This window comes from Lineus longissimus, chromosome 4 (assembly GCF_910592395.1).
Source record: "Lineus longissimus chromosome 4, tnLinLong1.2, whole genome shotgun sequence".
Taxonomy (NCBI): Eukaryota; Metazoa; Nemertea; class Pilidiophora; order Heteronemertea; family Lineidae; genus Lineus; species Lineus longissimus.
The window spans coordinates 6,036,013-6,049,673 of NC_088311.1; the positions used below are offsets into that span (position 1 = coordinate 6,036,013).

Here is a 13,661-nt window from a genome sequence, read left to right on the forward strand (position 1 = left end):
GCTCCTTAAGCTATACAAGCCAGAGGAAGCATTGATGGGAAATGTGCAGTATAAAATTCAAATAATGGTGCTGTAGTTTGCCCTTTGGCAGTGTTTGTGCTTCCCTACTGCAAGAAGTTGAATCAACAACACACGACACAGCTGAAGACAGCCCTTCCCCCTTCAACCCTAAAGAATCACCCCTCTTCTACATGTTTGCTGATCAACATGGAGCGATCAATAGAGCTTGAGACAGACCTGCACCCCTACCCCTACTGCACCTTTATAGCCTTCCGACACCACACATGATTTGACCAGCCACGTATCCATAATGTCATATGAAGTGCTTGCATCTGTTCTGAAACCCTAGCATGACAGTCATAGGCACCGCCCCTTCATTTGACCTGCCATGTATATCCATAATGTCATATCAAGAGCTTTAGGTGGCTGATCGGATTGCATCTTATCAGAAACCTATAGACTGGATCAATACGAGCTTGCCCAGGCAACACCGAGGACAGAAGAAATTCATTTTGTGTCAATTGTGGTCGTGACTTGGTCGATCCATCAGGGTATGGCAATCCTTATCAAATTAGGCTTCCTTTTATGCGACATATTTTCCAGCAACCGGATTAGTCAACGGTCAGCAGTAATGTTTGTGGCTATTGATATCATCGACTCGTTCAGCAAGACAAGTGTATGATAGGGTTACAGAAGATGGTCAGGTAATCCAGAGGGATAACCCACCAAGGAGCAAAATCTATAAGAAGCCTCGAAGGATTTGAAGGCACTGTCCTGAGAAGGTAGGGAATGTGATCAGCCAAAACGAAGTTGCAGTTTACTCACTGGGATGGGGATGGTCAGACTTGTGCTCCTTAGGGACACACAAGGACAGCACCACATGGTTTCCCAATCGATTCTTGAGTTGAGCATGCAATACAGCTGGGACACGGCCGTCTTGGACAAGCCTCAACCTCAGCACTGCACTACACTGCACCCAACTCCCAACTCTGAAAAATCAGAACTCCAAGTTGATTCACCATGTCATGTCTTATGGACATCCAGGATTCTTTGCTGCATTTGCCATGTGGAAGTTCAATCGTCACAACAGTGCAGTATTTCTACAGAGTGTGATGCTGCAGTCTGGCCTTTCACAAGAATGGTAAGTCCTACATCCTGCAAGAAACCTCCATGCACTTTTAAAAATTTACTTTTCAAATGGACAAACTGTCTTGATAAGAAGAAGAGTGGAAATGGACATCATTGAAAATGCATACCAGTCTTTCGATTGTCCATCTGTCTCAAATGATTAAACTCTTTACTGCTAGACCACCCAATACCTCAACAATGAACCCTGGACAGCAGCGCCACATCGAAGTCGCTCACAAATCATCCAAGATCCAGGTGCCGTAATTGGTCGAATTCAAATCATCCATCAATGCAAAGGATCGATGATAGATTGAATCTAACGCGGAGAAAGTCAACCAACCGGATTAAACAAGCTGTGAGAATTGATGGCAGTGGATGCAGGGATTGATTAATAAATCCTGATGACAAGATACTGCGATCCGAAAATCATTACCAAATCATTCTTCACGCTGAAGAGCAGATGTTGCAGGAATAAAGGCACATTGGGCTACTTTTTTCGCGATTGATTTCTGATATCAAGGTGTGCTGAGATACGAGGGTATAATGTTTGTCGATTGTTGCAACGGATGTACTTTAAAGTGTTTAATGTTGCTTGGCATTGATTTGCAGAGTTCTTTGACTATGTAATCATTTCCTCTTTAGAGAATCAGGTACTACAGTTTTCATCTTTGTGTTTCAGTGGTGTTCACTGGCTCCAAACAGTGAACATGATGCCAAGAAAGTGACCCAGGCACTCAATCGACCCCATCACCCTGGTCCAAATAGACCTCTGTCAATAAATGATGAAGCCATTGAGACATTGTCAATGATTCACTAAAACCACCCAAGAAGAAATCAATGCGAGACGTTTGAAAAATTTATTGCGGGCATGAAATTACATCTCTGATCCGTCCAATATGATCGTCTTGTCAAATATGAATGAGTCGGGGCAAAAAAAATAAATGGGATGGAATTGGAAGACGGTTGAGTAGCAGGATGATATGGTGTCCATCGGAGGTTTTATGATCCCAGTATTGCTGATATCAGTCAATGAATAATTGGCCTCGTTTTTTCGTTTCACCGCAGACCTGGTGATACAGATTCATCACTTAAGTATCAGAATGCTCCAAGGATGCATAAACAGTGATATCTGGACTAAAAATAGTTGGCCTTGTTTTTTCATTTTCACCAGAGCCCCGGGAGTATTGAATCAGAACACTGTAATCAGTGACACAACCTGATGCCTTGACTCATTTTGAAACCATTTTTTGTCTTCATTTTACTCTTCTCACTGATCACTGACATTGCATTTTGTTAGATATGGTGCTTGGATGAAGCTTATTATGTCTAAATTCCTTGACCTACTGCGGGATTGTCGGCAGTGGTCCGTGGAGCGACCACATCAATCTCCAACAACAACGAACATAATCAGACCTCTGTGATGGAGATTGCTAGTTGGTCTGTTGGATTACCCTTGGGTGACATAGGAAGCTAATTAGCTGCAGCAAGGTGTTCATTAGTTAACATGTCCTTCGGTACTTGTAACTTGTCTTTGTTCAGTGGAGTGACATCTTACAAAGCGAGATGATTACGACAAGAAATCTCACCAAGTGTGAATTAGACATCTGACCTGTCTTGTCTCGGGGTAATCATGTGGAGGTGAATTTCATGGCTGAGTACGGTCTTGTGGAAACAGAGACATATGTGGTGTACTTTCAAAACAGTTGGTTCCAGAGGCAGAAGGTTGACGTTTAGAAGATGACAGACAATCAGCTGAGCAGATTGACACAAAATGGCAGAAGTCATTCGAATGCTGCAGCATCCAGGACAGAATGCATGTCCATCATAACAAAAAAATGCAGGATGAAATTCACACTGCACTGATTTTGCTCTTGAGAAACAATGATGTCGACAACTCTTCTTAGTTTCCTTCCGTGTTTGCTCTTGCATGTGACAGTGCATCCACTGCAATGGAAAGAATATTTCATTTGTGGTTACATTTGTTAGACACATGCTTGTTCAAGTAACTCACAAAAGAGTAGATTCTTTGGTATGTTATTTCTATTCTCAACGGAGCATACCAAATTTCTTCTCCCATTGTGCATATCATTTCACTTAGCCTGAAGTATGGCAAGTAGAAGCACTTGTCCAGGACGATGTCGTAGAGATGCCTGGGAACTGGGCGTATGGCTCAACTTGAGTCCTCTTCAATTGCTGGGGTAGGGTTGGCAAGAAAGACTTCATGTTGGGTCATCTATTGGCTGAAAATGTGCCTACTCACACGATTCACCGCCATAGCTTTTGGTCTATTAAGGGAAATAGGGAGTGGCTGTTGCAAATGCTTGCCATCAGATATGATCGAATTTCCAAAATCCCAACCGAAACTGCAACTCAATGTACTGTTATGACTTTCAAATGTTCAAATTCCCCTTCATCAAAATAACTGATATCTGAATAGATTCGACTCGTCTGACATGCAATGTCACGCGATGACTCAAGGAGCTTCACTTGATTTACTTGATGATACCTTTGCATATCGCCTTAAAAAATATCTCGGTTTGAAATTTTCCTGTACGTGATGTGTTTGAATAATGTCACATACTTCTATCAGGCCGAATGCATTAGTTCAAGTGTCATTCAGCAAAATACAATGTAGGAATTCTCTTTTTTGCCATATTTGACTTGAAAGCCCCTGTGGAGCACTTGTTAGATGTCTGGTTCACAATCCAAGAATCGTGGGTTCAAATCAGTCTTGTTGCTGCTAAGTTACCTCAGGTGAACTTCAAGTGTATTGCGGTGTGTGCAGATCTGTGTTACCTAACTGTTTATGTATACAAATTTGATAATGGCAGTTGCTGGATTTTGAGATTTGGTTAATAGGCACCTTGGAACCTGTTCTTCCTGCAGACAACTTTCTACCTCGTGGGCGATTGCTTTGACCCATCAGAAACGTTTTTTTATTGGTTACCATTCCACAACATTTGTATAGGAAATGCGACACACGCTTTCACAGAAGCAAACATGATGACTAACATTAGCCAAATGTTGCATTCTGATATGATATGGCTTTTAGAGGATATTATCAATCAAAGGATATCAATGAAGCTGAGTTATCAGCAAAAAATACCCGAGAGCAATCTGAATGATGGAATCACAACATTTAATCAGGCATGAATTAGTGATGTAAAAGGCACGTGTCATAATGATTAATTCTGTTAGACTAGGATCAGGTGCGTAATCAGGTGGGCAAGGACATGATTTGAGACATCCTGGATATTGTCAAATATCTTTAGGGCTGTGTGCTGCGGATGTTGAGTGTGTGCATACGGCGTCTGTGTTGCTTTGCAGTCGAATGTGGTTGTTGATATCACATCATATTTTTACAGATGTCAGCACTCTTCGCATAGGTAATTCCAGGGTGACAATAACATGACTAAGATATCAAAGATAGCAGTATCAAATATCTCCATGGGTGTCTTGAATGATACAATCTATGTCAGATCAGCAGTTCTCTCCTATCTTTTGTATAAATTGTTCACATCAATATCTTTTTAGACATCGGTTTTAACATTTTAGTAATCCTCTCCAGGTGTCAAACTCACGCAATAATAACATCTCATTGCAAGAGAAGGGGTGTGTGCAAAAACCTGGTTACCCACATTTTGGGGGAAATTGAGTTATTGATACCATTTTGTTTGTCCGACTGCCTCTAGGGACCAAAATCAAAAGCACTGCTATACGTGGGGCTTCTGGCACCAATTTCTTACCTGGAGATACCCATTAAGAACAAGCTAAACCCTGTTCTTCGACGACCAAAATATGGGTAATCGGTTCGATGCATGCACTTCTTCAACTGAGGATTGGCCAGATGCTGATGATGGTTTATACTTCAGAAATTGAGGCCAGACCTAATCATCATAGACATATTCCACGGCAGCAAAGATCCAACAGTGTATTCTGTGCTGAAAGTGTTAAAGCGGAGACAGTCAAGCTAACAACAAGCATGATAACAAACTGCTTACTTTGTATTCATAGCGTACGTGACATCACAAATACTACAAGCAGAAACGATGGCAATGAATCCTTGTGACTAAGGCGGCGTTACTTCAAAGGCAGGAACCACATGGCGGCAAATCTTACACACACTGATCATGAGATACTGTGGAAAAAGTCATGCAAATCAGTCTGACATGTTTTCTTTGATTAGAGTATGTAGCTAAGGGGAGACCCGCCCAGCAAAAAAATAATACGGTACATTTATATTCTCTTTCGAAATATGTGAGAGACTTGATCTCGCAACAGTAGTTGCTTGTCACATATGCAAAGGAGAAAAAAAAGTGAGAAAAAAATTTAACTTGTTTTTTAAGGAAAATAATCAAATAAGTCATATGAACTTACAGAACAAATTCCTTTTAAAATCGCACGATGCTTATCATTCATTAGCTTTCTATCAAGAATGAACATTCCTTTACTTACAAGAAAGCACCTGCTATAAACGCAGCTAGTAGACATCGCAATCAGTTCGGTCTAGTAAACCTGAACTGTATCGAACCACTTATTAGCAGAGAGGATAAAAGCTAAAGGCATGCTTGAAGCCATTCCAACGATGGCTATTAGCTCCAGCTTCCGGGTCGTTGGAGAACACGACCACACCCAATACTTCAGCTAACGGTACTCCTTCGAGGCAGACACTCATTACCTGCAGAATTGTTGGGGAGGATTTCAAGTAGCTTGTGTGAAGGAATAGAATACATGATACATGTAATGGGTGGAGTGTGGGTTTGGCTGCCAATATGGTGATACTGATTTATATCATTCTTTTTGCGTATCAGCCACAGTTGTTCAGACATGGTGAACACACATTTCTCATTTCTGGAGGAACAAGGCAATTTGGTTCGATGCACATCATTTATTTAAAATCTTGAGTTGAAAGATGAGGGGTAAAATTGGACTAATTCTTTGCTCTTTAGACAAGATTTACGTAATTGCATCAGTCACATGCTGATTATAGTCAAGGTGTAACAAGACTTCTCCTTGCCCCTCCCTTTCCCTCTCCGTCTGGAATGATCTTCATAAGTGGTATAAAAACTCTTCCTGATACTTAAAGGTTAGAGCTGTCAATTTCAAAAATAATATGCTTTTCCCCCAAATACTTTGACCAGCCATAGATTTCTATACCCAACCTAACTTGAGTGTAACTTGACATTCTCAATGCATCTCCTTCAGAATTCCACCCGACCAAACCATTAGGTCAAGTCTCCTTCACATCCAACGAGTATCAAATGTAAATACACCGCACAGTTACCAACCATACCAATGGAGGAAACACTTCCTTCTTGATGTTTTTGGGAAGTGGAAACAGTAAAACAGGAATAGAATGGAGTCCTTCTACAAACATTTGATTCAAAGGTGGAAATAAAATTTCTGTTTCCGAGTTGGTTTTAAATTGGGGATAAAGGAATGTTATACATTTTTCTTTTTCAGGTTTGATGAGTTTGTTGGGTGCTTTCGACTCTCCCTGAAGAAAGCGATTCATGTTTCCTTTGGTATACAAATGGTTCCTGTTATCTTTTAGAAACGAGGCATTTGATGTTACACTAACACTTTCCCTTGTAATGCCAATGCAATTCCGATACTATCTTACATCCATGCCCAAAAGCCTTGCCAAGCTCTACAACTGATTTCCCAAATGAGATGGACCGATCTGTAATTAAGCCATCATTTCCAGCATACGGTGAATCATTAATGGATGCACAGATTCATGATGGACTTAACGCCCACAGAGAATACTGACCACAGTGTCGACTTACACTAACTTGCGGAATGACGTTGGCAATAACTTTGCCATACATGCCATCTCTCATTGTCAGTATTTTCTAAAATACCTAGCCACTGATGACATGAATAAACATCAATGCACAGCACAGTCACTGTTTAATAGTGGTTAGAAAGGGACAGTTGATAAGGTTGGACCTCTCTCGTGACATACCACATCTAGCCCTAACTAGGTAACATCATTAATCAGGAAAGTGACACCTACCTTAAACGGTACATCCATTAATCCACAATATCCAGATCACACTCAATCACACTGCGAAACAATCTGCTTACAGGCGCTATCCACTTGCTTCACAGAGCTATATCAACCATTCCGAAAAAATCCAAAATCGAAAAGCAGAAATCTATCTTGCCTCGCATTCCAATGACATGAACTTTTTGTGAAAAAGCATAAAAGTTCTTATAACGTTGTTTACAGGTTTACCGGAATGTACGCCCTCCACAGACACAAAACAGGAGAAACCAAATTAATACAAGTCAAAGATGAAATCTTAAATCAGCCACTGCTGAGTGCGATCGATTCTAGCTCGAAGGCATCTTGTCTGTGTGTACCTTTTTGATCCACGCCCAACACTTGTACGTTGATTATATTGGTATAGATACACGTCCACATCGTGACGGGAGGCTGGACTGGTACCGCAAGGAGCCGTTTTGTATCTTCCGATCATCGATTAATGGCTTTTTCACCCAGACCTTCTTATTGATCGATGAGATTATCAATGGCCAACGAAGTTCTACAAATCAAGTAGATGGAATGACAGGTGAAGATAAATTGGATTTTGCAAAACTATGTCGTGTTGGCTTTTATTTCAGATGCTTACTGCTCAGGGATAAATTTTATTCTGAAATGTATGTAATTCCTATATAATCTTTTAAAAGTATATGTTCTGATTTTAAGGATTTTCTCTGTGAATGTTGCTTTTTTAAGTGAGAGTAATCAAGAATATCTTTCAGAAACACTTCATGCCAAATCATTTTTCCGACATGCTTAAGACAAGCTAACAGGCTCTCATGAACAAGGCATAAATCCTTAGTGAAGATAGAGAGAGGCTACAATACAAGTAGCAAAGCAATAAAACTGGTGTTGTACTGATTATCATGAACTGTATGTATAATTGTCTAACAAATAATACTCCTCCCTTCCCTGTAGGCATAAAAACAAGAGATCATCTTTTACAACCGACTGAACAAACCTCATGATAAACCACTGGAAGGTTGAAGGTTAGAACTGATTGATTGGTTATATAGAGATATATTCAGAGAGGATTGATGAGGAAGGATAGGACTTGGGGGTGGTAATGATTATCAATACTATTAAGGACGAAGTGAGGGACTGACATGCAACGTATTAAGCAATAGTGATTAGACAAGGCAGGATAGGAGAAGTACTCTGAAATATAAAACCTTAACAATATTACCAAGGCTGTCCCCACCATGTGAACCAGTACTTCCATTAGCTTCATCATCACATTTGACCCAGCAATATTATCATTAAACACTAAACATAACCTTCATAACTCTTGCTCTATTTGTTTTAAGTAGAGGTCTGTTTTGCTTGCAGAATCCTGAGAAAGAAAACAAGATGGGGCTAGGACCCTTGGAGACCTGGACCGTTTAAGACAATAGGAACTAATTCAATATGAAAATACATGTATGTCAAGGAACAGTCTAATCACATGTCATGTTTTTTCAACTTCAAATTAAAAAAATAACGCATTTTGAGATTAGTTTAATTGTGCCAGCAAGGTCTGCCTTCGATTCTAATGATTTTTCAACAGTGAAAGCAAATCACCCAGTTGCATTTTCATGTGAAAGAGAAGACAGAATTGACCTGGAGAAAAAACGATTAACAAGATATAGTGAATGGCCTTGCCAGCAAAACTTTGGCTGTCACTATGTTGTGCTGGCTGTCACTGGCTTCAGCTTCATGATGATAATGACGATTGATTATATAGAACCGCCATACCCAAGAATGGCAAAGAGAAGACAGTAATACCAAGAGCATGCTTTTCCTTGTTTTTTCATCGTATCTTGCCTTGGTTAAGCAACCTATTAATCATGCTGTTAGCCAAGTTTCTAGCGATTGGTACACTTTGAGAGAAAGAAATTAAGAAGTCATTTGTATCAAGCACCATAGATCAATCCTGAAAGAGGTGGAGAGGACACCACATGACAGATCTAACCACCGCTGGACCATTTGTAAATTCGATGATGAATTCTGTTAGCCTCAGAACAGATAAGAAGACAAAACACTTTTTTCAGTAATCAGGAATAAGACGAGACCATATGAATGGGAGTGACAATGTTTTGAAGAGCACACATTCAAATGCCAGTTTCCACCAGAGTGGCAAAAGTGTGACACTGAGGGGCTTTCATAGGCACAGGATTAATTTTGATATAAAGTTCATACCAGTACTTGCTTAGCAGTGGTAACAAGACAAAAGCCACCATACAAGTTGGGAAAAAGACGGCATCAGTGACCCTCTCACTTCCTGTACCTGAGACGAAAGTGGTGTGCACCAGGAAATCGCTCATCCTTGGACCTCTTGACTCTGAGGTGCTGCTACATTAGCCATTTTAACAGGATACAGGATTGTCTGGGGCCATTTTTTTCAAATGGGTAGAATTTCCAAATAAATCGCCATGCACCCAATAATTCGTGTAGCAATATCCATGCATCAAATAAGATTTTTTCACCCCTGCAACACAGAATGGAAACTTATTTGAATAATTGATGCCTATTACGTCCGCAGCTGTCAGTGGAGGAAGTTGCGGGCACCGACATCCTCAATAAAAACCCACCACTTACCACTGACTTTATGAAATTTTAATGGCCGCTGACATGTCTAATGGAGATATTAACGACACTTTTTCAAAATCTGATCAAGTGAAAATCATTGCAGCTAAAGGATGGAGAGAAACATGCTATAGGGTCATCAGATAAATCAGATAATTTAGAATACAGATATGTACTTTGGTTCATCATTGTTATCATGAAACAGTCTAGTGTAATTTCCAAAGGAGTGCAATATACAGCCAAGATCAGCTGGATTTTTCCTCCATTAGTTTGTAGCTGGTGCTGTTGCATGCCTCAAAATTTGTGTTGCAGTCCATTTCCCATGGACACAACCTTCTTTCTTCAAATGCGACCACCTCACTTTGAAAGTCGATAATTCTATTTACTAACACTACACATCACTTATTGAACAAACTGTCATTGAACATAAAGTGACTCAGATGTCACTGAGTACCATATCGCAAGAGGACAAACATCACAAAGAACATCAAGAAAAACCACATCAATATGTCATTGAAAAATCGATTTGATAGGTGATCATTTTAGCAGCAAATAAAAGGGAATTATAGTGAGGTGGTGTCATAACATCAAGATGAGAGGTAGACTTGACATTGACACAGCTTTGAGGTATTGACAGGAGGTGTGGAAAAACTTTAAATAGGTGTGTGGATCATTTCCCGTTTTGATATCTTTCATGACATCATTTTTAAACTGCCTCATTCACTCTTTTAACTTAAAACTCCAAATGATTACTGCATTTCTTCAGGAGTACAATGAGAGCCGTTTGCCACAAAAACGCAAGGACAAGAACTGATGAAGAAGGTAACCTATGTCAGCTATGGTTGTTATGATCCTTTCATGTCAAAACGCACGATACATGTGCCTCACCAAGGCTAACAGAGTGGACGTACTTCATCATTTTAATAACAACGTGGCGATAGCGCTACCACCAGTTGCCTAGTTACAACAGCTAACAAACATGAGAAACAGACTTACCTTAATTCCGGCAACCTGGGTTGTCCAAGACGGACTTAAACTCATCGGATCCAGTGTTGGACTCATTGGAAAATTTTGCTGACTCAAATTCAAATTAGTCGCATAACCAGGAAAATTTTGCGCCAATGTTGCAGGGGTGGCGATATTCATTGGGGTATAGTACTGGGCAAAGCCAGGAGGAAGGGATAACATCATCTCCATGGTGAAGCACAGTAAGAATCCAATAACGTGATGATGTTATCAAGAGTTGTTCCACGGATCAGAATTGACACGCTGTAGAGTCAGACGCTGAATTCCGTATGAGTATTTTTCCTAAGCAGACAGAGGTCTACCCATGTTGTCCTTGTGTTGAATGTAAATAGTCCGCCATGTGGAAAAGATGCCCCATTCAGTATTACGCCAATTAGGAGTGGAGTGTACGCGGAGACGTAGTTAACTTCGAGTGTGCTGCAAGAGGTTGGTATGTCACCCGAAGATGACCCTGGGTTCCTGGTATTATTCTCGGTCCTCTCGTTTTCACCACGTGGTCATAGTATCCTGTGGTTACCACGCAATGACACCGAGAGCCCAGATCTTATAATTTTTCATACTGCGGCAAGGATGGTATCGTGGAGAAGTAGCTGCATGCACTTAGCTGAGGACACCGTAAGGAGAAATCTATACATTTAACTTTAAAAGCTTGTAAGATATAAAAGGTTTATCCATATCCACTTATCGTTTTGTAATGTGATTTGAGAGTAACATGTGAATACGTCCCACACGCAGAGTCAGACAAGGAGTAGTATAGTTAGGAATTTTCATCTTTTTGTGTATTCCAAATGCCGTTATACACAAATACCTGGTCAGGCGGAGAAACCATCATGATCAAGATCAAGATCTTGAAAGGACAACGTGGAGAATTGCCAATCGGCAACAAATTTACGAAATACTTCTGTCATGCCGAATGTAGCAGATCTTACTGACTGATGATCATTACACAGCACGAAGTGACAAGGAGATTGTCATACCTTTGGTAACAAGACAGGAAGAAGCATGAGAGAAATTACTCTAGTTTCACTGATCTAAGACTGCTTTCAACTACAGAATTGACAAGCTGGCAACATGACCTCATGAGTAACGGACAAACTGGCATTGCCAACCCATTGTCAGTCTAAACTGAACATTTCGGATGTCATCCTTTCATTCTTGGGCTGACTTTATCTCAGATCAGTGTATTGCAAACCAATTACAAATGAAATGAACAGATCTCGGCAACCTGTCAACTTCATTTAAGAGACAAATAGAACACTATTCTACTTGTCTTCAAACTTCTATTGGTAACATTATATTCGCAGCAATTATTTGAAGAGGGGATGACAATATGGATGACAGCATGGCAGGAAATGGAAGTTTTCATCTTTGAATGATGAGCTAACACCAACAAATCTTTTCAATAGTTGCATCTTCTTTGAGTCCACAGTCGTAGCTTTTTAGCAGTCATACAGGGGATCGATGGAGATCGTTTTATTTCTCTTTGCAGCAACAAAAATTGCACATTTACAGGAGCTCAAACTGTGTATACCAGGCTGATTCTGAATGTGACAAATAACTAAGACTCCCACTGTGCTTGAAAATTAAGTTATAAGCATAACAACCTTCTGGGTCATGGCCAACTACCAGTCTCTGAGGAGACTGGAGGCCACCTCTAAACCAGGCTCTTGCTCTTGGACCACACATCCACCAAAACAGCTTTCTCACTGTGGCAAGAAGTCAACACCAAGCAGATTTCATGAGGCTTGATTTGATTCAGAAGATGCACATATTGATATTTGCACCTATTCCTAATCCATCAAGGAAACTGAGTGAAAAGTAAAGAGTTCTCATCGAATAATGATTATGTTGAAATGTGTTGGAAAAGTGGTGCAGGAGTCAATTACGAGACAGTGATGAGTCTAAGTGGGGGCACCTGTCGATGGTGTAGCTTGCACCTGAACAGGTTGATGTCAGGTGGGGAAGCTGTGCACACTCCACAGCAAAGTAGGCAGGTGAAGTTGTCAAGTACTGACTGAGCAATCCAGGAACAATTCCAACAACTCTCATTGATTCGAAAGAACACACTCCTTGTTTCCTTTAACATTTTAACTGGATTGTGCTAACTTATTAATCTCTCTGGTCCTGAAATCTTCTCCTTCTGAAATCATTCATGGATGGACAATTCTGCTTAAGAGATGAGCGCCATTATAAGTCAATGTTGCAACAGATTTCTTGGAGCTCTGGGTTAGGGAACAAGCACAGTGATTGTAACTTCCTATGTTCTGATAGTTCAATATCTTTCCAATCTCACCTGGCTTGACTGCACGAAACATTATCATTAATCTTTATTATCAGAAATGTGTCCAGATTACACCTACAATAAGGTTTCAGGAAGCAATTATTGCTGTCAAACCCAACAGGGATGACCTTTCTTGTCAAATTACAAACCTTTATACAACATATAACATACATTGTGCATGAGAAACACCACTGGTGAATACACATCTTTGTCAGAACGCATCTTTAGGAATCCAATAGAGCAATAATGATTCATGTTTATCAAACATTGACAATGACATCAACAGGTCCATTGTGATCGGACTTGCCCAGTCTATCACGACATACTGTGATATTATGGCAAAGCTCGATTGAATTGTTCAGGCGACAATGTGCAAATCATAGGTGGTGAATGAGGCAACATGAGACGGGACATATCATGGTGGACTAATCAAAGCTACTCTACAATCACGCAAAGCACGATCTTTCATCCGGCGCAAACTAGACCCACCACTGTGTTGAGATTTCATGAAGTAAATTTGAACTACAAACAGGTTTTATATGAACTTGGTTGCCACCTAACTTGACCTTCACCTTCAACAAGGTCATTCACAAGGTCACTCCTCCCAATGTA

At 40.3% G+C, this 13,661-nt stretch overlaps 1 protein-coding gene across 7 annotated transcripts in view; it reads right to left on the reverse strand.

Annotated features, from left to right (window-relative positions):
- Positions 1-13,661, reverse strand: part of LOC135486179 (polypyrimidine tract-binding protein 3-like) — a 165,256-nt gene that overhangs the window by 126,180 nt on the left and 25,415 nt on the right. The window contains exon 1 of one of the 7 annotated variants that reach the window (XM_064768775.1): positions 10,739-10,954. The exons of 5 other annotated variants lie outside the window; for them this stretch is intronic. In XM_064768775.1, coding sequence (XP_064624845.1) covers positions 10,739-10,939 — 201 coding nt within the window. In that variant the 5' untranslated portion in view covers positions 10,940-10,954. Of the gene's footprint in view, positions 1-7,147; positions 7,171-10,738; positions 10,955-13,661 lie in introns of those variants that run through there. One more of the 7 variants, XM_064768807.1, reaches the window with a different exon arrangement.